Genomic DNA, 26,912 nt, shown 5'->3' with positions numbered 1-26,912 from the left:
TTCAGGTTCAGTATATATCCCAATGCATTTATTAGCCATTAATGACACTTTCCAGAATGATTTATTGTTGAACTGTTGTTCAAAACTTACTGTGATTATAACTTTGTATATCAAGCCTATGGATGCCTAACATAGGTTCCTGTAACAACTACTTTTCCTTAAGGAAGAAAAATATTCACATTAACAAGACCTATTAGCTTATTCTGTCAACATATCAGCGCCTTCTCCTCCAGTAGCATCTTGAGATATCTGAAGATCTTCCAACATTTCAGCAAGGCTGATCTGGGGAATACCCTCGTCATCTGTGTCACTTTCTACTGGAATGACTGCATCTAAAAAACCATAAAGAAATTTAAGACCTCAAAAGATTAAAAAAAAATCACTTTAACCAACCAACTGAGCTAACTGTCAAATAGCTAGCCATTCTTTAAGAAAAAGAATGGGGACCCACAACAAAACAATGGAGATTCTTTTCAAAATATCTGCTCTTTCCCTGCACCTCCACAATAGCTATATTGCTCATGTTCAGGGCTGGGGAAATGCCTGCTTTGGAGTCTAAACCTGAGTGGTGGATAATTATAGTGCAAGATTAATTAGGAACAGAATAATTAATTAGGAATAGAATACTAATTATCCTTCTCCCAAAAGGTTGAAGAGAGCAAGCAGCAGATCACTTGCTTCCCTTTCGCCTAGGATTCATACCAAGTGTTTGTGTCTATTCTCTGCCTTGCTATTGCTAGTTACATGGCAGAATGAGGGCAGTATACGCATATAGCCCTTGGTCTTCTACAGCTTGCATTCCTTTCTTTTCAAAAAACAAACAAACAAACAAAGACATAAGTTCTGCATATTAGGGATGTCCAAGTGTGCAGAGGTTTCTGGGTGGTAATACACTTCATCACTAGAGAGAACAAACTGGAAGACCACACAGAAAATAAATGTTTGGGGGACCCCGTCCCCTCCATCAGCAAAATAATGCAAGACTGCTGAAGTCTGGGACTAAGCCTTATCCTGAACAATGGGGACAGGGGAATATATTTCTCTCTTCCTCCTTGTGGTGTACAAAAGGATTTGGAAAGGAGTGGGGAGACTTGGGATCAACAAGAATATCTCCCCTACTCTTATTTTGGTTTTTTAAAGGATACATTACGCTGTTAGGGTTGCTGCCTGCATCACAGCTTAAGATTTCCTTCGAGGGGGGATTAATTAGGCTGAGACAAAGTTCTTTCCGACTGCCCTACATCCTTTTAGCTTCAAAGGAGCCCAAGTCCTTAAAAGCTTATAGAAGAAGAGTTTGGATTTGATATCCCGCTTTATCACTACCCTAAAGAGTCTCAAAGCAGCTAACAATCTCCTTTCCCATCCTCCCCCACAACAAACACTCTGTGAGGTGAGTGGGGCTGAGAGACTTCAGAGAAGTGTGACTAGCCCAAGGTCACCCAGCAGCTGCATGTGGATGAGCGGAGATGCAAACCTGAGTCATCAGATTACGAGTCCACTGCTCTTAACCACTACACCACACTGGCTCTCTCTTATAGCATCCTGGACCTGAAGAGAGAACCCTAATTTCATTTGCTCCTCCAGGGTATCCTCAAGTTGCTAAGGGCTTGGTCAGGCGGACAATTTCCTCATCCTGTTTCCCAACTTCAGCTCATCAAATCCTCAACAAACTGTGCCTCCATGAAGGTATTAAGTATGCTTGCAGGAGCACAGTATTTCCCTGCATGCCAGAGCATGCAGCATGGTCAAGACAAAGCTATCCTGGGGCGATAGATGATGATGTATTACAAGTCCTAAGCTGGTCTAATGCACGCTCTGGGAAAGGAAGAATGCGACAGAAGAGATGCAGGCAGTTATTGTGTAGCTTCTCATCCCCAAAAGTGTCATTAAATTGGCTTGGAGCATTTAGCCCCCGATACTTACATCAGGACAGTAGACGGAAACAGCGGACAGAACACATATTAGCTATAAAACAACTAATTTAAGAGTAGCCACCATTTGTTGTGAATTCCAGACACCACTATAGACAGGCAATATTTCTGGGCATTACAATAGGGTAAAAAAAGGTAAATACTTCATGTAGGAAACTTACTTTTATAAATATTGACATTTTTTCTAATAGCCTCATCTTCTTCAAGATCTTCTAGGAAGTCCTGGAATTGTCTATAATAGCAGAAATAAAAGTGAGCAATTCTACTACTTTTTTCTGGGGACTATGTACATTCTACACCATTATATCCATAAACTATAAACAGAATACACAAAACTAAATATTTTTGCCTGGAGGCTATATAAACTATGTCTAACTACTGGGGAAAATGAACATTCACAAGCTGAGCAAGTAAAATTGGTTTGAAAAATTCAAATTAGAAAGTGCTAAGATGTGACATGGGAGATTCCTAATTGGATCTCTCCAGAGTCTGACCCCTGCCATCAAACACCTCCTGCTGCTCTTACACACTGTGGAAAAAGACTGGTATCTGTATAATTATTATAATTATAATGATTATTTGTACCCAGCTCATCTGACTGGGTTGCCCTTTCTTTCCCCCATCCGTTCCCATCAGTTTTTCATGTGTTCGACTATTATGCATTGATTTTGTTATACACTGCCATGAACTCCAATAGTATAAATGGGATAATAATAATAATAATTTATTATTTATACTCCGCCCATCTGGCTGGGTTTTCCCAGCCACTCTGGGCGGCTTCCAACAAAATATTAAAAATACAATAAAACATCAAACATTAAAAAACTTCCCTAAACATACCAAAATGGTAGTATAAAAGTGCTTTAATAATCACTTGTGGGGAAACAGGGTTTGTGTGGGAGGGAAATGGTTAAATATCCCCTCACCCAAGACATCAAAATTGGAGTCTGTTGTAGCTGTTTTACAACCGGAGGGGAAAACCCCTCATGAGATTCAACCACACACGTTACATCAATTCCAGTCTGAAACAACATTGATGTTAATTTCTAAAATGTTCAAATTCTGTGGCATCTAATTTAGTTGCTGAATGTAGCAACTGGATGGAGTTTCATTCAGATTTCAGCAATCAGCTTAGCCTATAATATTCTAGAGCTGAAAGGCTATTCAGTTCCTGCACTGAGGAACAAAGCCCTGGTAGCAAACTTTCATACACTAGTTTAGTAGGTAGGATGCACCCAAGATCATTCAGTTTATATCAAGTTAACAGAAAACAAACAGATCCATGGGAAAACTGAGGTCGCCCATCCTAGAGCTACCTGTAAGGTTAAGAACAAGCAAGCACACTATGATGCATACTACTGGGAAAACCACACTCCCGCTAAGGTAGAATGCACTGTTAGGATCCTTCCACAAGATAAAAGTTCTCTTAATAATTTAGCAACAGCCCATCCTGCTATTTCAAGAAGAAACAATCTCCAAAGTTTGAAATAATCTGTGTTAAGTCCTGTAGCATCCGGTGAGTTGGACTGGATGGGTTTTGGGGGGTCTAATCTAGCAGGACTACTCTTATGTTCCATCTTGGTTTTGAAACTCAATGGTTTTGTGCTCACTGACTTATTGGGAGATTATAATAGTGCACTGGTCTAATATGGTTAGAAATCTCCTTGTGATTTCCTGTCTAGATGTTCAACTTTTGCAAACTTTCAAAATGCAAAATACACACAGGGCCAGTTCTCTCCCCCTCTGGGCCTACTGTCCCACATTTACCTCATTTTCTGAAATCCATGTTGCAATTTTTATTACAAAATATGTTGTAGATTGTAGGTTTCAACACTTAACAGAAAGCTTCACATGGCACCCATGATAGATTTCAGCCACAAGCCTCCATTAGTCTAAACTGAGAGGGAGCCAACTTGGTGCCCTCTAGGTCAGTCCCAGCCAACTTGGTCAATGGTCAGGGATGACGGGAACTGGAGATGAACAACATCGGGGGGGGGGATACAACTTTAGCTACCCCTGGTCTAAAGAGCATGCATGAAATCCAATAGTTGTTTTCTCTGCCACCTTATTTTGCTCATAAAATTATAAAAATGGGAAATAACACAGAAACCGCCCCCCCCCAAAAAACCTTTCATCATCTGTATCCATGCCCTCTCTGTCTCTTTCTAATTCTTTCAGTTTCCAGTTCCTGCGACGCTGACGTTTTGTACGATCATAGCTCTTCTTGATCAAAACCTAAGAATGGAAAGGGGAAGGCGAGGTACTGTGTCAGAAATACCACTTACAGAACAATACTGAGGGATCCCTTAAAAGCCTAAATGAAAACTGATATTCAGGGTAGTCTTTAGCATATGTGCTGCCAGGGTGCAAAGATTCGTCCAGCGCCCCCCCAAATTTAGTTTAGCCGGCCCCATTTTTTTATAGGGGGAGCCAACTCAAAAGTTGTTGAGTTTTTTTGGTGCCCCCCATAATACATTTGGTGCCCCCCCAAAATTCGGCGCCCGGGTGCCCTGCACGCCTTGGTAAAGACGGCCCTGTTGGTATTTGAAGCAACTATAGAACTGTAGTGTTAAAAGTGACCACAAGGGGCAGTGTGTGTGTGTGTGGGGGAACAAATATTGAAGGAAGCTATTAAATATTTTTGTACTGCTTTCCAAAAATGCTCTAAGTACTTCATATATATTGTATATTACTGTAAGATATGCCAGCATTACTGACAGACACAGAATGTGATGTTATCATACATACTGTCAATTCATGGGTGGAGTGACATTTGAACCAGAGACTAAACTCATCGCTCATACTCTTAACTATCCCACCAGAATATTCAGGTTTGCAATCATTAAAGTTGTGTTAAGATTTCCATATGACAAAAAATAAATAAAAAATAGAAAGTCTCTTTCAACTTCAGTATAAAAACACCAGAGATATATTGGCGAGACTAAATAATGCATCTAAGAATAAATGAATAAAGGTACAAATTCAGGAAAAGCAGGAGGGTGATTTTTATTTTTAGCAGTATTAATGACACCAAAGGCCACCATAGCAGGCTAAGCAACAGAAGCCGCATGGGCTGTATGTGGACCACCAAGGCTTTGGTTTCTGCTTCTGGAATGACTACACATACTGGGAAAGGTATGGTGAAATGAGCCTTCATGACCTAGACAGAATCGACAAGGCTTCCATTGTCTAGCATTATGCAGAAGCAAAAGATTTGAAGGAGAAGAAGGGGGAGGATTTTCATCAAATGACACTTTTTTTGACCTAACAGGTAGATAGCACAGAGACACTAGTGGGAGACAAAGGGAGCCAAGTTGTTCCAGAATGGTCATAAGGCTTGACAGAAACCTTAGGCAGACAGGAAACGAAACCCAGACATAAAAAGGTAATAAAAGACTATATAATTTCCCATGCTAGCAAAGAGATTAAGATTCTTGGTCTATATCATGACGATCTTAAAACTGTTCATCAGTGCCCAAATGTTTGTTTAAGGAAGGAAAGAAGTATCCAAAACTTACCACATCCGGAACATTATGTGGGTTCATCTTATTTGCAAATTCATCATTTAGATTGCAGTTCACTAAGTCAAATCTAAAATAATAATACGAAGAAGGGTTTCTTTGTTAACTGTATCATACTTCTACACAACTCAGAAATGTCAATATTTTTAATAGAAACAGCTAAGCAGAATGGGAAATAAAATGTAACGACAAAAACAACAGCAACAGCAGCAGCAGGCACTGCTGGGATGTTGCAAGAATGAAAAGTTTTGAAAAGCAAAAGATGTTCATACAGAAAATGTAACATATAATCAAAACAGTAACCAGAATGGAGTCTTGCTAAAACTCAAGACCTTGTACCTTTAGGAAATGTCGAATTATCCACCCACTTGGGTTGTCTTAAGGCTGGCATTGAGAAGATTTTAATTCTGTTTTAAAATTATATAAATATACCCATTTAACAGCTTGGTTTGAGATATGTTATAGAGGCTTTGATATAACGGTGACAGATCAGGGCTCCATACATTTTGGCTTGGCTTGGCTTGCAACTTTTACTATATATGGTTGCCATTAGCCCATTCTGCTCTGCTTCTCCCCCACTTCCACTGCCTCAAATCCTCTGCATGAGGATTTAATCTCACTGCATTCTGCATGGGACTTTGGCAGAATCCTGGAGAGAAACAAAGTTTGTGGAGCATTTGGTGTGCCAATGATTTGTTGGCATTTATAACATTTTCCACTTTTCCAGCTGTAATATCAAGACAACAATATTTATTATGGGCATCTAAGGAGTCAGCGTGTGAATGACACGTTATAGCCTTCAGTGTTCTATTTAAATTTTCCCAATCCTGAAGGCATGGCACAATGACACCTCTAAAAAGTTGTTGCAAAGGGATGTTTTAAACTGTGGAGTCCTGAAGCGTGTAACAGGGATGGCCACTAGCTAATGTGCTGGAAATGGAAGAAGAAAAATTCATCTAAGGGTTCTAAGAGGACAGGTCTGGCATCAGAAGTGCAGAAGAGCTGAGCATGGCCTTGAGAATAAACTGGTGCCATTGCTGTCCTTATTAGAACCGGTTGCTAGAACATCTTTGCTTGCTCTAGGCTTATTAAGCCTAGAAACAGGATGATGCCCAGGGCCAACAGCTATTGGTGAAGGTCTCCAAGAGAAAAACAACACAGTTGCATTTTTCACCAGGATTAGCACTTACTGGGGGTATGCACAGAAGTCCTTTAAATGGCTTGTTAAAATCCAGAGAACTCAGGCACTTGCTAGAAAGGGAGAGGCACTCACCATTAGGGAATGGGTTTGTAGAACCCTGCCTCCGACTAAAGCAGGCACCCCCAAACTGCGGCCCTCCAGATGTTTTGGCCTACAACTCCCATGATCCCAAGCTAACAGGACCAGTGGTCAGGGATGATGGGAAGTGTAGTCCAAAACATCTGGAGGGCCGAAGTTTGGACAAACAACCCTGAAGTACCTTCTATCGTAAACTGTTATTTGAACAAGCATTGCTCTTAAAAGATTCAGCTTTGTGAATTATTCTGCCTTTTAACAAGTAGGTGCATGAGGGTAAATACTGCCCACTGTATTTTGCACTAGCTATTAAAAGGAAGTTCTTCTCAAATTTATCCTCTTCCTTTTAATGGAATGTTGTCATCAACTTTCCCTATAATCATGATATTGCAGAAAGCTCAGAGGTGTCTACCTTGCCCTCATACTTCCTCAGCTTTCAGAGTACCTTAAGGTTTCAGAAAACCAGTTCCAATTAGCATCAATTATCAAAGTTATTAGTTCTGAAGGGGCAGTCCTGCAGCCTTCTAAAGTGGTATGCAAGCATGGAACTGAACATCAACCAGAAGCAGAATAGAGCATTACAAACCCAAGCACAAGATCTCCAGGATTCAGAAGATGCCCCAAGTGAGTACGACAGAAATATTGGGTATCGGTATTCAACTCTGATGTTTTCTGCACCCAGGCTTCAGCAAGTGTATGCTTCAAAATAACAAAGGGAAAAGAACACATATGATTAAAAATATAAGCTGGGTATATTAAGAGTTAAACCAAAACTCTCACATTTTATAATTCAGCATCTTAATTTCCTCTCAAACTGCTAATTTCCCCCAATTTATCCTTAAGGAAGTGTGTATCAAATATATTCGTTGCATAGTTTTTCTAGGAATGTAATGAAAATGCCATTCCATGTATCAGTGGTATATGCTGGTTGCTACAGTGACCTACAAATTGATTTTGCAAAAAATGTCATGTCGAACCAAAGCTGACTAAATAATGTAAAAATAAAGTAAAACCATGCAGATTTGCTTAATTTATACGCCATAAAGATAAGTTTGCTTCACATGGAGTCTGAGTCACTTTGATGAAGAATTGTGATAGTTAATGCACTTTGCATACACAAAGTGTACAGTAAGAATAGATTCATAATAATTAAAAAGGATTCTCTTATTTTTCCTTCTTTATCCAAATTTTGGTGTATTCCAATGTGGATAAATGCTTTTAATTTTATCTACCTGAGATATTAAATGCAAAAAGATGGACATGACCTTCTTGGGAGTGACCTCTCAAATGTAGAACTCCCTTTCAAAAGAAGTACACCTCATTCAAAAATATAAGAACTTAGACTAACATATAATTCAGGGACATAGCTCAAAGGCAGAGCACCTGCTTAGGAAACAGAATGCCCAAGGTCAATCCTCAGCTTCTCCAGTTAAAAGGATCTTAGGGAGCAGATATGGGAAAGAGTTGCTGCCAGTTAGAATAGCTAAATGGCTAAATAGATCAATGGCCTGACAGCTTTCAAATGGCATGTGACAGAGCTAAACAATTCCTAGGCAGGGAGTAAGATCTGGCCAAGCTTCTAGAAGAGGTACAAATAAGAGAATAACAATTCTTACTTTGTTGGATTTCATGCCTGCCCCAGCACCTTGCTTTCTCCCATGGGCCTTGCTGATGTCCATTACAATAAATTCCTCCAACTGCTTTGGCTGGAACAAGCTGTTAAAAGGATGACGCCAGTAAGTGTTTCCATCAACTTCAGCAACTGAAAGACAAGAAATATAGAACTAATGCAGATGTTATTGTAAGCCACTATTATGATTTGTGTGTGCGGGAAAAGTCACATAGGACTGATATGCTCTTCAATGCAGCTGATGCCATCACAGTAGCCTGTAGCTTAGTTTTTCAAATAGATCAACCTCAGGGAGCTCATATAAATTTCTGCTGATGGGAGTGTGATTCCTATCAGTATTACTGGATTAGATTTTAATATGAAAAATATATTTAAAAACTTACTTTGCAGTGTATTAGGATCAATGAGGTGAATGGCACTAGTTATTCGGAGGCAAATACAAATCTGGCTCATATTCCCAAGGCTTTGAGCCAGTTTTGGAGACAAGCATACAACATTGTCCTGAACACAGAGGGAGAAAAGAAAGAAAGCAAAGCAATTACAACACAAAAACAAGAAGCTCATCAATTCCCATTGTAAATCTGTTGTTATAATTACTAAAATGCTGAAAGGAGGTCCAAGGATTAGGAAACTACAAGCAACTAACTAAATCCTTTAGCTGAATTTCTGTAAAAGCTAGTAGTTAAGATTTCAGACCATAAGAATTGTAGGCGCATTTCACTTGTAAAATTTCTTAATCTCTGAAATCTTTAGAACATATTCTCCAAGTCTTTCCCAAACACAAAAGTTCCAACTAAAAAACAAACACTTCAATATGCATTTTATGGCAGTATCAATGTGTTGTACTAGCTGTCTAGAGGAAAAACTGTTACTGTACTGCAGTTCAATAATTAACATGCTCAAGAGGATTCACACATACAGTACCTTGATGACTCCTTATGTGTTGTGTTTGGGTATTGGATGGTATGGAAAATTCTAGATATGACATGTCGGTCACTCATGCAAGTTATCACTTCAAACTACTGTACATTGAACCAGAGATGAAGATGTATGTGTAAATCTGTACACTGGATCTTTGAAATTCATGCTAGCATTGAAATAGAGAAGCTTCTGTTTTCTCATAATATCGTGGTTTTAGGCTACAATCCTATATAGACCCACTGAATAAAATGGGGCTTATGAATAAAATGGGGCATATAAAGCTTCTACAGCACTGGCAGTGCAAACAATTCATTTAACAGGAAGTCCCCCAAGCACAGTTTCTTCTTGATTACAGACTAGGAATCAAGTCAAAAATACCTTGCATACGGGAACAATCTCCACAGAAAATGTGCTTTTGTAGTTATACGTATTGCTATGAATGTCATGAGAGATCAAACGCTGGGATGACTTAGACCTGAAATTAAAAAAAGCAAATCCAAGTCAGAGATACCAAGAAAAAAGGAAATTCTATGGCTACAATAACAAACTGGGCAGGAAAGTAAAAACCCCACAAATGACAAAAAAGAGCGAGAATCTTTGGCTATGTTTAACAAACCACTCCTAAGTTCTCAAACTATAGGTGTGTGGGATAAGGGACCCTAAAGGGGAAGTTCCAGGAGGGATCAGCATCTTGAAGGCAGAGAAGAAAGCTGCCTTCTCTTGACAATTAAAGTTTAGCATTGTAGTTGCTGCAAGCACCTACAAAAAGGCAAGAGGCAAAGGCACTACTGCCACCGCTGCTGTCTCTGTGATATAAACAGATTACCTGATCCAGGTAGAACAACACTAAAACTACTTGTATGCACTAGCTTCAGTGGGACTAAACTAAAATATATTAATTATGCAGCTATGCAATGGATCACACACTCTAAAGAAAGTCTTACCTACAAGGAACTGTGCACTGAAGAAAGTCCACCATCTTTTGAGCATGTTGTTTGGAAGTATAGTAGAAATCAAGGCCATCTGAAATCATGTATATGGAATTAAAACTCATGGTGGTTCATATTGATATATTATCATAGGGATCTATATTCTTCAGAACTTTCATGGATTTTCATGCAAGTCACAAGACTACTTCTCCCTTCATTAACAATATATTATGCTTATCACAAACAAGCTGTAAGGGGATGGAAGGTTGGATGGATGAGGAGGTGGCTTGGTGAGCAATACAAGCAGGCATGGCAGCCCCTAGTAATAAATATACTTCTTGTCATTTATATGCAAAATATTAATTATATGGGCGATATCTACTGTTAGCCACTGCAGAACCATTGAAACCAATGAAGTTCACCGATTTCAATGGGTGTACTCCAAGTGTGACCAACGTTATATACACAAAACATCATATTTATTATATGCCAAAGCTCTTATTTTGAAAAACCTAGCCTCTCCTTCATGCCTGCAAGTAATTCGTATCATATTTGTTTTTACAAGAACTTAGTCGCTTCATAAACATCACTCACCATGAATTTCTTTAATCCGAAGAGTATTCTGGTGAAGCCTATGTTTTAAAATCAATTGCTCCAAGTAGTAGAAAGTCTTTTTATGTAGAGTCTAATAATAAAAATAAGATTTGTACAAGAATAGACACATCACTTTCATGTAAAGGCATCTGAAGCTGTGGCTGATCAACAAGGTTGCCACTTCACCCAAGGTCCAAACAGATCATAAGACCCTGGAAATTACTAAAGCACAAATACATAAATATGCAGCACTATATTGTATTTACTCAGCATTAAGCTCGAGCAAGTTTAGTGGAACATACCAGGACCTAGGCATATGTATAATTGCCAAAAACATTGAAGCATTTTGTAGCTTACTCAAAATTCATTAAATTTCCATACCATCCTTCACTCAAGCATCACAGGGGAGATTACAATAGAAAAAACGTGCCACAGTAAGAAACAAAAACAATACTCCGCAACCCAGAGTTTAAAAAGCCATATATTTTTTACACATTCTGTACACGAGGCAACTACAAATGCATGTATATATATAACACAGATATACCTTCTGTCTAATTTGTACCACTGCTTTCCAGAAGTCCTTAGCTTCAACTCGATGACAGTCATCACACATTTGAGACTGAACAACATACTCTATTATAAAGACTTGCTGAAGAACTGCCCCATTGATCACCTATGGAAGGAAGTTAAATGCAAGATCAAGTTTTTCTGTCATCTCTACTAGGTTGTTTCTGAGGAGTAAGCTTGGACGGTCTACCTGTGTGGCTGAATCCAAAGAGTAACATGGGAGAGTGTTCTTTGACCCCCTGCTACTTGTGTTATGGGGTTCCACAGGGTAACATTTGGGCCCATTGTTATTTAACATCTATATAAAGTGGTCATTAGGAGTTTTGGAGCATAGTGCCATCAGCATGCAGCTCTATTTCTCTATAACATCTGAATCGGGCTTTGCAAACCGAGCGCCATTTCTGCGCATGCGCAAAGCGCGTGCGCCGCTTCTGCGCATGCGCGGGGGGGCGCCGAAAACACTTCCAGGTTTGCGGAGTTCGTAACCTGAACTGTTCGCAACCCGAGCGGGTCGTAAACAGAGGTACAACTGTATTTAGAGTTGCCAACCCCGTGTTATGGAATACTCTTCAAGCAGAGATTTGCTGGGTATCCTCACATTTGACTTTCAAGGATCTTTTCACGTTTTTGTGGCAAAAGGTCTTTGCAACTACTTAATTTTTGATTAGGCAGTCATCTAAACAATTGTTTGCATTTTAGAAAAATTAAATGATCTTTTATGTTCTATAGTTTATGCCATCTTTTATAATGTGGTGGTATAGAAATACTTTCATATAATTTTTGTATTTTATCATTGTAAACTGCTTACAGGTGATTGCAATTTAGTGGTCAATAAATTGTTTAAATAAATTGAAATAAAAATTAAAAAGTAACTGGCATTAAAAGAGATACAGCTAATAGCCCAAATGCTTTGAAGTATTGAGTCTTAGCTCAATACTCTAAGCTTTCTACCTAGCTATATTTTCTTATTGACCTCACAATTGTTGACTGATGGAAATGGAAGGAATACAAGTGGAAGGAATACAAAGATCAGTAAGTCCAGTCCACAATCCTAAGTCTGGATCCCTTTAACACTTCAATGTACAGAAACCTCTAGCCTAGTTCTATACATGCTTATATGGAAGCAAATTCTAGTATTTTAATGGGACTTACTTTCATGGTGCATAATACAACTGCAACATTATTCAGAACTCAGCAAGTCACAAACAAGAACATCCTTGACTTCCTCTAGCTAACACAACATAACCTTATAACATATTCCTGGATTCTCTAATAATTTTGATTTATAAAAGTCACTCCAAAGTCTAATCACCTCTTTTTGTACAGTCAGCTTTACTTTAAGTCTTTTGGAATGTGGTTCAGTCCATACAAATCCTGCTTCGATCAACCGCACCTGTCAGGAGGAAAGAGCATGCATGATTACCATTACTGTATATTTCCACAAATGCTGAACAGAAATGGTGCCACATAGGTCTGGGCTCCTACATTCAACTAATGCCACTACAACATGTTAAAATATAGGAAATGATACATGGCATTTATTAAAACTTTTAATATTCCATTTACTATTATGTATGTCTCCTAATCAACAAATGATGACAATAATCCCTGCTTCCACTTCATGTGCTGTTAGAGGCTTGCTTCTGCCCATTGGGTTATTGACTTTTGCGTTGAACATCAGCTCACCTTCATGCACAAACTGGAAATTCATGGAGTGAAATCCCGTACAGAGCCATAAACTGCTGTTTAAAATATACCCCACCCATCTGCTGCAAGAACCCCCTAAGTTAGCAGCAAATACCTTACACCAATGGAACCCTTACACCAATGGAACTGCTACATTAAGCACATCCCTACACTTATTAGCACTTTAAATAAATCATCATCTCTTTGCCAGCTACATAACAGACATAATTTCATTTGTCTGAATGCCTATTCAGACTCGGACCATATACTCTAGATGGATGAAAACATATTTCATAATTTAATTACATTATCTGTATTTTTAAAGTTTTAATGCTGTGCCTTAGTGTAGCTCTGATGTTTTACAATATGGTGGTAAATAAATCTTTTTTACAAATAACTTCTCACCTACATGTTCCTACTACTCTGCTCTGAATCTCTTGGGCATGACAGCTCTCAGGGAAAAAACCCACAATGTTGTAGCCACCCAACTTTAAGTGTCCCTCACAGGTTGGGGTTTTGTCACCTAGGCTATTACTGCTGATGTCTTTCACAGCTTGGGACACAAGGAGCACTGGGAAAAGTGGGGTTTTTACTCAGATGATCCAATTGCCATTCTGCTTCTCAATCTCTCATACAAGACTACTTGTTGAATGATGAAGGTATCTCATGCAGCTTCCATGTCTAGCCACATCATGAAAGTGGTATTTCTTCAGTTCTTCTTATAATTTTAACTATGCTTTTCCCCTCACGCACAGAATGGGTCAAGAGTGATAACCCAGTCCACTATGTTTCTGTGGATGCTTATGGGTACAGTTTCTAATGGTAAAGGTATTTGTGAACACAGAATCAAGGAACAGCTCTTTTGTGATAAACATGCCCCAGTACATAGCATTAAGGAACTATCATTGTATGCAGCTGTGCCCCCAAAATAAAACTGGAAGGTACAACCAAAGTACATCTGCTTAGAGAATCAATTCATTATTAGTGGCTAACTCCACAAAAGAATCACAGCTTTCACAAGCAGAATGAAGTTTACAGAGATATAGTAGACTCCGGTTCCGCTTCCGCCTGCAGGAATGGCTGACCTGTTTTCCATCCCTCCGACCTTCATGAGGAATTTGGAAGTTGCTAGGGGAGTAAATAGCAACCCCCCTACCTCTCCGGGGGTTACGGAGAGGGGCCGCTGGCCCGCGATGCCCCCAAAACCCACTCCGAATGTTCAAGGAGTGGGGGGGGGGCTTGGGCTGAAAGCACTTATGAGGAATGTCGGAACTCCCGGACGCTAACCTGCATGGCGGGATCTCCATGATTAAAGAAGATAATTAGGTTTAAATTCATGGACATGCTTCAGAAGGAGGGGCAGAAGCTCTGTTTACTGCCAAGGAATTTACGCTGCTGAGGGTGAGAAGTCGAGGCTGTATTTTATCTGGAAGAAGGATTGATGGGGACGGAACGACAAGGGAAGCGAGCTTTTTAATTTTTTTTCATATACTCTACGAGTTACTTCATACCTTCCCGGACGTGATGTCCTTGCTTGTTTGGAACAAACGAGAAATAAAAAAAAGATCTGTGTGAGTAATGAACTTTATAAACTATTGATATTGAGTATATTTTTTAAAGATGTAAAACTGTTGAAGAGAGAAGCCTCCCTCAAATTGGATAGTAGGAGTGCCTGGAAAGCGTTCGGAGGATTTATGAGGTGTGACGCACTTTGAATTTGAACAGGGACCTGAAACTAAGTTCAGCTATAGGGCAAGGAGAGCCACTAATTTATCAAGAGGTTATGCATGAGGTGACGGCTGGGTCTTCTGCCTGGAAAAGCTGTAAATTTTATAAAGATCGTTAATCTACAAAGCTATGAGAAGAAAGCGAAAGTGATTTGAGCTTTCTAAGATGGCGCTGCTCCATGTTGAAAGACCGACGCAACAAGGACGCTCCAGATCAAGAAAATTTATGGGGAGGCCGGACTGATTAAAACTCACACAGGAGAAAGAATATATGTGAAATCTCGTTTGATACTTATCTCAGCAGCTGGGGAAAAATCGGATGAAAGAAGAAAACATCTTTGGGATTGTAGGGGAAAGATCGGGACTATTATAGACTTAGAGTGACGATTTGGACTTTAGAAAAAGACGGCAGTGAACAGTTGCGAGGAATCCCCAATTTTTTGAAGCATGGGAACCCCGGAAATTTTAGATGATTTGGCATAACATTCGGTTTGATTGATATGTATTTGTATAATTGGAAATAATGGATGTGAAATAATTGTTTTTTAATTGGAAAATTAATAAAAAAAGATTATAAAAAAAGAGATATAGTAGACTCCAATTTCATATAAAAATATAGAGCTACAAGACTAACCTTACTAAGGGAAGCTTTGATTTTTTTAAGGCATAATGTCAGAAGTTCTCTTGATTCCAAGGCACACTGAACCCAAGTTCCTGGTGGTTGAAGGTATCTAAAATTGAAAATAAAAGCAATACATGAAATTTATTCAAACTGAATATATACAATGATGTGCCTATCTTTAAATAGCATTATAACTACATAACATTAATAATGCCACAAAAATAATTTCCTAGTCTTCTGGATCTGAAAATTATTCGCTATCATCAGAAATGGTCAAAGCCAGAAATGGTCAAAGCAGTTGTGATTAAGTATGATGCATACATATGCACCTGCTAACTCAACTGATCAACATGCACAACAGATGTAAACAGTGAAAGGTTTTAGAATTTTGATTAACAATAAGGAAAGCTTAAGTCAAAATGTCATTAGAGGCCGGAGGTAACTAACAACTGTGGAACATTACAACAGAATATAAAAACTACCTCAATTAAGAGAAACTGACCTTCAAAGAACATGCTATACAGTGTGAATATAATATGAGCTCTTGAATTCTCTAGACCAGTGTTTCTCAACCTTTTTTGGGCCACGGCACACTTGTTCCATGAAAGAAATCACGAGGCACACCACCATTAAAAAAGTTAAAAAATTTAACTCTGTGCCTATATTGACTATATATAAAGTAATTCTCTTTATATATAGGCCATTTGTTAATGCCCTTTGTTGACTTTAAGCCTGGGTGGCTCTTTTTAATTTTTTTCCCCATGCCACATAGTACAAACATTCTCAGGCGTTAGGGGGGGACATGGGGGGAAGGAGACTCCGGCATTAGGGTCGTTGCTGCCATTGGTCAAGTGCCCGAAACGCCCTTCATGCCCAAAGGCCTCAGGGCCACTTACAGCGCTGCTAAAAGGCAGAATGAAAAGCCCTCGGGTCGAGGGGAGCCTCGCAGGGCCCCCGACTCCGCGACCCAAGAGGGAACGAGGGTGCCACGCGGGGCTCACAGGAGACCCCTCCCCTCGAGAGGAAAGAGGCGCGTCCCGGGTGTTTCTCTCCCCCCGCCAGACCTCCCTCCCTCCCCTCAGAGGCACCACTTTTTCGGGCGCAGCGAAGGCCCGTTCCTCCCTGCGCACCCCCACCGCCGCCGGAGGGCCATGGCCAACGCCGCCTCCGCTCTGCGCCCGCTCGGCCTGATCCCGGGCCGCCTCTCCTGCCCGCCTCGCTTACTGCATGGTCCCTTCCAACTCTGGCGGCGGTTGGGGTGCGCAGGGAGGAACGGGCCTGCTCTCCGCCTTCTCGCGCTCTAGCCTGGCCGGCCAAGGAGCGCTGTGCTGCGCTCGCCACTCGCGGGACTAGACTGGAAGCGAGTGCGAACGTCGGAGCGCGCCCTCCCAGATTTTGCGCCCGGTGCAGCGGCCCCTCACCCCGCGTCGTGACCTGGCCGCCTTCCTTTTTGGCGGGTCAGTGTTTTGGAATGGCGGCCGCCAGGCACGTGACAAGGCAGCAAATTGCCCTTCTCGTCGCCGCACGTCGCGGCACACCAGCCATAGTACATTATAATGATATTCAACATTAATGTATGCTAATTATATTAATGTCCTTATGTCAGACAGCTGCTTCTTTAAATAAAATGTGATACCTTGGCATGAATAGCAATGATTTATAGTCAATGCAGCAGTCCTATTCGCTTTAACTGCACTTATGCAAAACAAGTTTCTGGTAAGATTGCACCTGACTGGTGACACCAAACAATAAATTTTAAAAAGATGAGACGGTCTCACAACAAAATAACAAAGCACTCTGTTTCAGAAGACTCTCAATCTGTCTCCACACACCTGCCACAAAGTATATTCCATATTTCTTGGAAGGTATGCAGGTAGCTACATGCCCCCCCCCCAGTTGAAGTTCTGACATTTCTCTGTTCAGCAACTACGCTCTGAAAATCCCTAATGATGTGACAACTGATGTTGTGATTATGAAGTGCATTTTCCCCCTTAGCCTAATAAAAGGTTTTGCTTGACTGTGGATTAAGGCATTTTTTCTGGATCTATGCATCAACTGTACTTTTACTTTTAAAAATGTTTATATAAGCACTCAGGAAAGTTATGTTATGTCAGCGCCCTTAAAATTGATAAAACAGTTGGTACCTTCCACATTGTTTGCAGAAATGTACAATGACTTGCTTAGGAATTCCTTCAGTTATGTCCACTTGAGTCCGTAAACATGCTACACACATGTTGGCTGGATTGGGTGGAATTGCAATGCCACACTGGCAGCACAGGCTAGAAGGAAGAAAGAAAATGACCATTGAAACTGAAATGCACTGAAAGACAAAGTCAATATTATTCCCTGGATAGCGTTATAATTCAAACATATGAGACCAGAGTTCAAATACTGCTGAGGCAACTCAATGGATGGCCTTCAGTAAATAAGTTCTCAGTTGCATGTGCCTAGTTGGCTAGATCGGTGTAACAACAATTTTGTTATTTCACAATTCAATTATGAAGCACTTTGTAGATGCATCTGACAAAGTAGGTTCTGACCCATGAACAAGTAGGCAAAATGTTTCTTGCACTGATAAATTCTAATGCTTTGATATTCCAACATATCTGAGAGTATAAATAACAGGAGGACATGTATGGGGAGAACTGCTTCTTACAAAGTAGCCCTCCACGGCAAATTCTTGCATAGTGGAAAGCAAATACACCAGGTGGAAAAAACTTCCAGCTCTGCTCTGCCTTAGTCCTCCACATATAAGGAGATATCAACTGATTTCAAACAAGCAACTTATTCATTTATTTCATTTATATCCCACCTTACCTACCAGGTATCATACAGAGCTTTCCCCAATCTATTCTCACAATAGTGAGGTAGGTTAAGCTGAGAGTGTACGACTGGTCCAAGGTCACCTAGTTAGCTTTATTGCTGAGTAGGGATCTGAACCCTGGTTCCCAGGTCCTAGTCCAACACACTGGGCAATATCAGCTTTTCAACATCACTGTGTTTCGCCAGCCAAACATCACAGTTTGTCAATATACCATGATGCTGGAAAAAAAGCTGCATTGGCCTCCGCCCACGAGGCACCTGGTGAAACTGCCCCAGCTCTCACCTTGGGAACTGAGGCGGTTTCACCCAGGTGCTCACGGGCTGGGACAACGCAGCTTGTTTGCACAGCTCAGCTAGGGAGGAGGAAGGTTCCCTCTCCCCAGCTGAGACAGCCCCAGCACTTCCCCGCTGACACGCAAGAGGTTAAGAACGCATGGGCTGCTTTGCGCAGCTCAGCTGGGGATCAGGAAGGTTCCCGCTCCCCAGCATCACTGATTCAGCTTGTTTCTTCCTCTGCATCGTATGAGGGCAGAGTGCAATGGCAGTTTCATTCAGTGGTATATCGCTGGTGAAACTGCCACTGCTCCTGAGTCCCTCTGCTAGCAGTGCCGCTGGAGGAAGGAACAGCCAGGAGCAGCGAGGAATGCAGCGGATTATATTTGGGTATTCCCCTCCCCTCCAATTTTAAAGGTGCGACTTATATTCAGGCCAATGCAGTATCACCCAGGCCTACTAACCACTACACTATACTGACTCTCCCGCACATATATTCACATGGAGGACAACACTCCTTCTTGTATGGCTGTCAAAGACAGTATGTTACTCACATGTTCCCCTGGCTGACCGTTGCAGGCTCTTTCATGTATTCCATTGGTAGCTTCACACGTGTTTCCCAAGAATGAGAGAAGCATTAGCACCTAGTGAGGTGAGAGCACAGGTTAGAGTCCAACTACTACAGAGTGTGTCTAACATAAGAAGAACCCAACTGGATCAGATCAAAAAGACAAAATATTTAAACATCCTGTTTTCATCGTGGTCAACCAAATATCTATGTGGGTGGGATGTTCTTATGTTTTTGATACTGATGAAGCTCAAATACTGAGATGTAAGTACTAAAAAAAATGAGGTAGGGTGGTGACATATGTTAAGTCACACCTGTGCCATACATTTAAAGCAGCGTTATACCACTTTGTCATTGGCTCCTCCCAAAGAATCCAGAGAACTGTAGTTTATTAATGGTGCTGGAAACAGTAGAGTTCTGTGGTGGATAAACCACACTTCTCCGGATTCTTTGGAGGAAGCCATAGCTTTTAAAAATGGTACAAATGTGCTTTAAAAGTATGGTGTTGATGTGTGGGCTCCCAAAGCTGTTAAGGACATCCGTGCTGGCATGAGGGGACATTTAGCTGACTGCATACAGCAACCAATTGCCAGGCTAATACACTATTCATTATTATTGTTGATTAAATTGGCTAGTCACTTTGTCTCCTCCAACTGCAACCCAAAGCAACTTTTGGCAAAGCACACATTTGGCAAAGCTGACTGGCTGAAAGCATGGGCGTAGCTAGCATTTTTTTGTTTGGTGGGGGGAGGGCAAGCTTTTGTTATGGGGGGCAGAACCTCAGTTAGTAAAGTTGTTTTTTTTAATTTAGTGGGGCAGCTGCCCTCTTTGGCTAGCCCTTGGCTGTAAGGTCAAAGCCATGTACTGGTGTGTGTGTGTGTGTGTGTGTGTGTGTAAGGTACCACAGTACAGTGGTACCTTGGTTCTCAAATGCCTTAGTACTCAAACAACTTGGAACCTAAACACTGCAAACCTGGAAGTAAGTGTTCCGGTTTGTGAACATTTTTCAGAAGCTGAACGTGCTCCATTTTGACTGCCACCCTTCCATTTTGAGTATTACACTTCCGATTTGAGTGCCACCCTTCCATTTTGAGTGCTACGCTGAGGTCTGTCTGTTTCTGCTATTTATTTTGCTTTTTTGTTTTTGCGGCTTTTTGTTTTGTTTTTGTGACTGTGTGGAACCCAGTTCAGCTACTGACTGACTGATTGTGTGACTGCAGTTCTGTACATTGTTTATTGCTTTCATTTTATGGATCAATAGTCTCGTTAGATAGTAAAATTCATGTTAAATTGCTGTTTTAGGGCTTGTTTTTAAAAGTCTGGAACGGATTAATCCATTTTGCATACTCTCTATGGGAAAGCCCACCTTGGTTTTGGAACACTTTGGTTTTGGAACTGAACGGATTTTGGACTTCTGGAACTGTACTGAAAGAAACTTAAAACGAAAAATAGGTGCCTCTTTCGAGCCTACTTAAACGAGATTTATATCCTTAAAAAAAGCACATCCAAGTAGAAAACAAACCTGCAAATCAACCATTTAAGACAAGTGCTAAAGGAACGCCCTCCCATCAGATGTCAAAGATAAATAACTACCTGACATTAAGAAGACATCTGAAGGCAGCCCTGTTCAGGGAAGTTTTTAATGTGTGACATTTTAATGTATTCTAAATTTTTGCTGGGAGCCGCCCAGAGTGGCTGGGGAAACCCAGCCAGATGGGCGGGGTACAAATAATAAATTGTTATTGTTATCAGGCCACGCTCTAGGGCAGCCTTTAGTCGCTTTCCCGCTCTAGGTAGGGCAAAGGTCGCGGGGTCCCTTGGCAGCAGCAGCGATCTGCACCCGCTCAGAGGCACTCTTGCCCACATCGCAACGCGCGCGTTTCGAAAGCAGCGGGTGAGGACAGCGATCTCCAGCCACGGGTGGAGCGGTAATGTAGCGCTTCGGTCCGGCGGTTAAATTAAGAAGAGGAGGGAGGGAAAGAGCAGCCGAGGCGGCACGTGGCGGCTGGGCCCAGCGCTGCTGAGGGCGCCAACGGTCGCCTTGCGCGCGCCGAAACGACCTCCCCCCACCGCCGCGCTCGTCCCCCCCCCCCCAACAGAGGCCCCACAAAGCGACTCGCGTTCGATTTCCCCCTCGCCACTTACTTTCTGTCGCTTCACGGTCAGATTTCCGCCTCGCGTTCCAACGTCCTGGAAGTGGAAAGAGACAGAGATAGAGAGAGAAGGCACAGTTCTCGCGAGAACGTCTCGTCCCCACGCGCGAACGGTGGGAAAAGAACGCCGAGGGGGGGACGGGAAATCGCCATGTGAGTGGCGACGTAGAGGTAAGGAAAGCGTGTTTTCCCCTCCCCGCAGGTTCAGTTGAGAACCGGAGGCGTAGGGTTGCTCTCGTCGGGTGTGCTGAGCAAGCCCAGTTGTTCAGATGGAGGCGGGATGGGGGAGAGACGGAGGCAGGTGGCGGGAGAAGTGCACTCTGCAGATGCTCAGGGGTCCCTTTTTCTTTTTGTTTTTTTGTTTTTTTTTTAAACGCTGGCTTCATATGCTTGACTTGTTGTAACAGGGAGATTGCATCTCGGCTGAGCAGGCGTCGCTTTCCTTTCCTTTCTTCGCTTCCAATAAGTATTTTATTTTAAAAGAGCAACGAAAGTATCGCCATCATTCCTCATCAGTAGCATTTTAATATACCACTTAATGGGCAAAATCCCTAAGCGGGTTTGCATAAAACACAGCAAGATAATTAAATAAATAAAACCCGAAAATACAAAGAAAGGCAACAGTAGAAACAGAGGAGCAGTCCTTAACAAAGCTTTAACTTAAATATCAATAAATAAAACAGATATGTGCGTGGGATATCTATTTTGTAAATATGCAATGTAAGCAGTAAAATTGTTGGCATCTGTGATAATAATAATAATAATTAATTTTATTTATAACTTGCCCATCTGCTTGGGTTGTTGTGGAATTCCCATCTAAGTTTTTTACTCAGACTCATCAAAATTAATGGGCCTAATTTACTTGTGGCCACTGATTTCAATGAGTCTACCACAAGTAATTTAGGCCCATTAATTTCAAGTGGCCAGATTCGCTACCTGGTTCGGCAAGTGGAGGCTCCTGCCAGGGCAGTGATGCTTTCACCTCTCTTCCCCTGCCCCACGCCTTCCCCAAATCCACTCTGGAGGGTTAAACAGACCTTTCCAAACTTTTCATGTTGGTGACACACTTTTAAAGATTTGTTATATTTCTTGTTATATCAAACAAATCTCCAAGCAAGCAAGAGTCCAAAAATTCATCATGGTGTATTTGTCCTCTGGCTCATTTCTCCTCTGGTACCAACTGTCAGAGCATCTTTTAAGCGTGAATTTTACTATCCCTTTCTTATTATACATGAGTTTCAACCATGTCATCATTAACATTGCCAGCCTTCATGTTTGCAGGTACATCTGCTGGTCCACCAATGGGCCTGGTGCTTCGGCCACCGATTTGGAATTTTCACCCTTAAAACTGGTCTACAATATTGACTGCAGCCTTGGCAAAAAAAACACACCATAACCCACTGTTATACCCAGGCTATGGCTTAAAAGCAGGAATCGGCTTTGTCAGGCACAATTGCTTTGATGGCTTGAATGAAATTGTGGTTCTGAAGGTGCCCAGCAGATGGCAGAAATGCTGTGTCTAAACTAAAGCAGGTACCAACATCTTTGCTGTAACAATTTGGACTAAACAGAGTAGTCACTGGCTACTGACTGTGGATCCAGAATTGGCCTCTACAGTCACTTACGGACCCATTGTTAAAACCGTTTTTATGGAAGACAATCTTACTCAGATACGAGTGATCGCCAAAGAAAGAAGAAGACAATATTGCATGGAAAGCAGCAGAGAATCTTTTGGCACCTTGAAGACGAATGGTATGTCTCCACGAAATTATTCATTTTTTCATGAACTATGGAGTTGTAAACAAGTGTTGATTATGCTACCTCATCTGAAATGACTTCAGGCTACCAGCACTGGTGCTTTGTTTTGCCCTGTGGTAAGTACTGTACCCTCCTCATTTCCAACCCTTTGTGATTCTTTTGAAACGCGAAATACACCTTTGGAAATTACAGGCATTCACTTAGTGCTGGAAGAGATGGTACAAAGCCCATCCTTTGTGTGAAATAGGTCTATTGTGAAGTCAGAACTGTCTGACGTGATTCCACTTCCATTACAGGTTTATTTTTAACCACAGATATGCTGAAGCTGGAATTAAGATTGCCGGAAGAAATATCAACAACCTCAGATATGCAGATGACACAACCTTGATTGCAGAAAGTGAGGAGGAATTAAAGAACCTTTTAATGAGGTTGAAAGAGGAGAGAGCAAAATATGGTCTGAAGCTCAACATCAAAAAATCCAAGATCATGGCCACTGGTCCCATCACCTCCTGGCAAATAGAAGGGGAAGAAATGGAGACAGTGAGAGATTTTACTTTCTTGGGCTCCTTGATCACTGCAGATGGTGACAGCAGTCACGAAATTAAAAGACGCCTGCTTCTTGGGAGAAAAGCAATGACAAACCTAGACAGCATCTTAAAAAGCAGAGACATCACCTTGCCTACAAAGGTCCGTATAGTTAAAGCTATGGTTTTCCCAGTAGTGATGTATGGAAGTAAGAGCTGGACCATAAAGAAGGCTGATCGCCGAAGAATTGATGCTTTTGAATTATGGTGCTGGAGGAGACTCTTGAGAGTCCCATGGACTGCAAGAAGATCAAACCTATCCATTCTTAAGGAAATCAGCCCTGAGTGCTCACTGGAAGGACAGATCGTGAAGCTGAGGCTCCAATACTTTGGCCACCTCATGAGAAGAGAAGAATCCTTGGGAAAGACCCTGATGTTGGGAAAGATTGAGGGCACTAGGAGAAGGGGACGACAGAGGACGAGATGGTTGGACAGTGTTCTCGAAGCTACGAACATGAGTTTGACCAAACTGCGGGAGGCAGTGGAAGACAGGAGTGCCTGGCGTGCTATGGTCCATGGGGTCACGAAGAGTCGGACACGACTAAACGACTAAACAACAACAACAATGCTGAACCTCAGCTCTCTCTCCTCAAAATAAATATTCTGATCCCTTTGTAAGCTTGGGACATTGACAGTGCTTCCACTTGCCACATGAAGATGTGTTGTTTTTGCTTACAAACCATGCTAAGAAGCTTTTGTAGCTCCTAGGATGGAACCAGCAAAGCAGCCTAGACCATACCGGAGTACCATTTACCTTAGCAGTGACTGTTTTGAAGTTTGAAGCCTGCAACCAGATCATTTTAACTGGACCTCCTGCATAATTCAAAGCATTTTCTACACCAATGAATTATGGTCCATCCAGTTGAAAGGTAAGGCTTATCAGAGTGATGGGGGCTACAGTCAATCCCATTCTTCCCTAAAAAGCCATCAGTTTCTGCCATACCAAGGAAGTCTCCAAAATTTGTTGACAACTTGGGTAAGCCCCACCAGTGTGTGTCTCTTAAGGGATGGTGGAGGCAGTAGCTAAAGAATTTCTTCCTTGGAGCCTGGTGCAGAGTGAAAATTGGCTTGGTGGCTGGGAGTTATAGTCCTACAACACCTGGAGGGCACATTGACTACTCCTGATATTTCCATTGGGTGCTTTATAAGAAAAGTCTATAACCATACCGAGCAGTGGTTATCGCATTATCTGTGTGCAAACCTGTTGCAACTCTTTTAATCACAGACTTGACTTATCTCAGCATCTCTCTGTGTTCACTAGGTTGCCAGGGGGCAAGCCGGGGATCTACGAGAGGTAGGAAGGATTGGTATGTGCAGAAAAATGGAGGGAAGATGTTTAAACAGCAATACAAGTCAAACCTGAACTGCCAGCTTTATCAGGCTTGACCATCACTAGACCGAATACAATCCGGCAACACTTGACATACGCCAAGTATTTGGATACAGGCTGTTACTCAACTTGCAGGAAGACTATGGACATATGAAGAGGCTGCCAAGGTCCTCACAGTGACCGACAAGTTGCCTGTGGTTTCCATCAGCTAGGGGCAGAGGGTTTGCATCATGGCTAGTAGCCTTATGATACACAAACTTGTCCAGTCCTCACATTTCTCTGCCTTTGACTTGGCCCTTCCTCTAGTGCAGTGATGGTCAAACTTCGCCCTCCCATCACCCCTAGCTAACAGGACCAGTGGTCAGGGATGATGGGAATTGTAGTCCCAGAACAGCTGAAGGGCCAAGTTTGGCCACCACTGCTCTAGTGTCAAGAGAAAATAACAGCAGCATATCTGCAAAGGCATTGCATCTGCAAGGGGAGCTCAGCTCAGGAGTCTGCGATTCCCTACTGAGCCCCAAGTCTCCCAACAAAGGAAAACAGGGAAAGTGTCAATACCAAATTCACTGATAAATGTATCTACATAGTGGCTCAATGGGAATACCTTAGGAATTCATAAGAAATCATTCGTCGTATCAATCTTCTGAGTTCCAATGGCATTTAGGACCCAGGGAAGTGAGGTATAAGGGGAGGAGTGAGAGAGCCTACCATAATCCCCGAGATGTACAGTCATGTCTGCCTGGCCTTCCCAAGGAGTCATGACTGGTGATGTCCTGCCCCAAGAGTGCTAGACAGATAACCATCTCAATCACAATGCCTACCTACCCGGTCAAGACAAAGGGGTGTATTTGACTCGACTCAGGAACCTGGAAACTCTAAATGCTTTCCTTTGTACTGTTCCTTTGGTATCTGAAGAAGTGTGCATGCACACGAAAGCTCATACCAAAATAAAAACTTAGTTGGTCTTTAAGGTGCTACTGAATGAATTTTTTTTTTCCTTTGTACTGTTATGGAGTAAATGTGAAAGACTACATTTGAGTGACAGGGGCATGCCTGGATCTCAGGTTCTACCTGAGACCACACCTTTGCTGTGACATAACTATGTTTTGATGATGCATCCTGAGATGTATTATGGGAAACTTCGGAAAGCTTTGAAATACGGATGTAATCCATTGATCGGGGCTTCTTCTACGTTGTAGTTGGGAGCCTTGTTGCAACAATAAAGATCAGGCTTCCTGGCCGCTGGTTTGCTTCAATTTCTTGGCTGTAGTCTTGTTTGACCTTCCAGCCTAAGCCTGCGGAACTCACTGCTGCATTCTTTCAAAGTCATCCAAGTTGGTGGCCATCATCGTCTCTTATGGCAGCAAGTTCCATAGTTTAACCATGCACCAACATTCAGTTTTAGTGAATTCCCACAAGTCCTAATGTTATGAGAGAGTGGGGAAACTTTCTCCGCTTTCTCCATGCCGTCCATTATTTCATCTGCTATCATATCTGCTCCCACTCGCCTTTTCTCTAAACCAAATGCTGCAACTTTTCTTCACAGAGGAGACACTCCACCCCCTTGATCAACTGGGCTGCCCCTTTCTGTAACTTTCCCCACATCTACAATATCATTTCAGAGGTCAGGTCAGGTGAGCGAAACTGCACACAATATTCCAAACGCAGACACACCATAGATTTGTACAATGGCATTCTGATGTTGAAAGTTCAGTTTTTCCAAGCATGTGTGATTAGATACAGTCCCACTGAAATCAGCTGAGGTCCAGCCCACAGCAATGCAATGGAACAAGTGAGGCCCTGCAACAAAATGTTGCAGTGTAGAGCCTTTTGTTCAGGTTCCCAAATACTCTTGACAGGTCCACTAGTGCAAGGTACTTCTGGCTGTGCAGTGGAACTTCCTCCTCTCCTCTCCTCTCCCCATGTGCACACTGTGCCTCCGCCCCCCCCCCCCCCGATCTCTTCTGGGTGTCCACCCAAGCCTTCAAAGCAGATCTGGGAAAGGCACAGTCAGTG

The 26,912-nt window shown here is 41.9% G+C and overlaps 1 protein-coding gene and 1 long non-coding RNA gene across 3 annotated transcripts; one reads left to right on the top strand and one right to left on the bottom strand.

The window, feature by feature from the left end:
• Positions 1-21,330, bottom strand: NMD3 (NMD3 ribosome export adaptor). Its single transcript, XM_035132888.2, has 16 exons — positions 21,217-21,330; positions 19,058-19,147; positions 17,552-17,686; positions 15,420-15,516; positions 12,685-12,765; positions 11,350-11,478; positions 10,803-10,893; positions 10,224-10,302; positions 9,658-9,754; positions 8,742-8,859; positions 8,345-8,490; positions 7,315-7,427; positions 5,450-5,522; positions 4,060-4,166; positions 2,093-2,163; positions 1-332 (listed from the first exon to the last, which is right to left on the bottom strand). The coding sequence occupies exons 2-16, from the start codon at positions 19,099-19,101 to the stop codon at positions 199-201; spliced, it is 1,515 nt and encodes a 504-aa protein (XP_034988779.2). The 5' UTR covers positions 19,102-19,147; positions 21,217-21,330; the 3' UTR covers positions 1-198.
• Positions 21,331-21,354: 24 nt separating this feature from the next.
• On the top strand, positions 21,355-26,278 carry LOC118093550 (uncharacterized). Of its 2 annotated transcripts, none has more exons than XR_004693661.2 (3): positions 21,355-21,395; positions 22,506-23,098; positions 23,279-26,278. It is a non-coding gene; the product is annotated as an uncharacterized LOC118093550 (long non-coding RNA). The 2 variants fall into 2 exon arrangements; XR_004693660.2 differs by having other exon boundaries at positions 22,506-24,435; positions 24,828-26,278.
• The last annotated feature ends 634 nt before the right edge of the window (positions 26,279-26,912 follow it).

The sequence above is a fragment of the Zootoca vivipara genome, chromosome 5 (genome assembly GCF_963506605.1).
Source record: "Zootoca vivipara chromosome 5, rZooViv1.1, whole genome shotgun sequence".
NCBI classification, from domain to species: Eukaryota; Metazoa; Chordata; class Lepidosauria; order Squamata; family Lacertidae; genus Zootoca; species Zootoca vivipara.
The sequence above is the reverse complement of the archived record's forward strand: the minus strand, read 5'-3'. Positions and strand labels throughout refer to the sequence as shown.

Excerpts from the sequence above, each read along its gene's own strand:
- NMD3 (XM_035132888.2), bottom strand. The coding sequence starts at position 19,101 with ATGGAATACATGAAAGAGCCTGCAACGGTCAGCCAGGGGAACAT. Across the intron at positions 11,479-12,684 it reads AGCTGACTGTACAAAAAGAG|GTGATCAATGGGGCAGTTCT; the intron begins GTGATTAGACTT and ends TTCCTTCCATAG. Across the intron at positions 333-2,092 it reads AAATGTCAATATTTATAAAA|ATGCAGTCATTCCAGTAGAA; the intron begins GTAAGTTTCCTA and ends ATGGTTTTTTAG.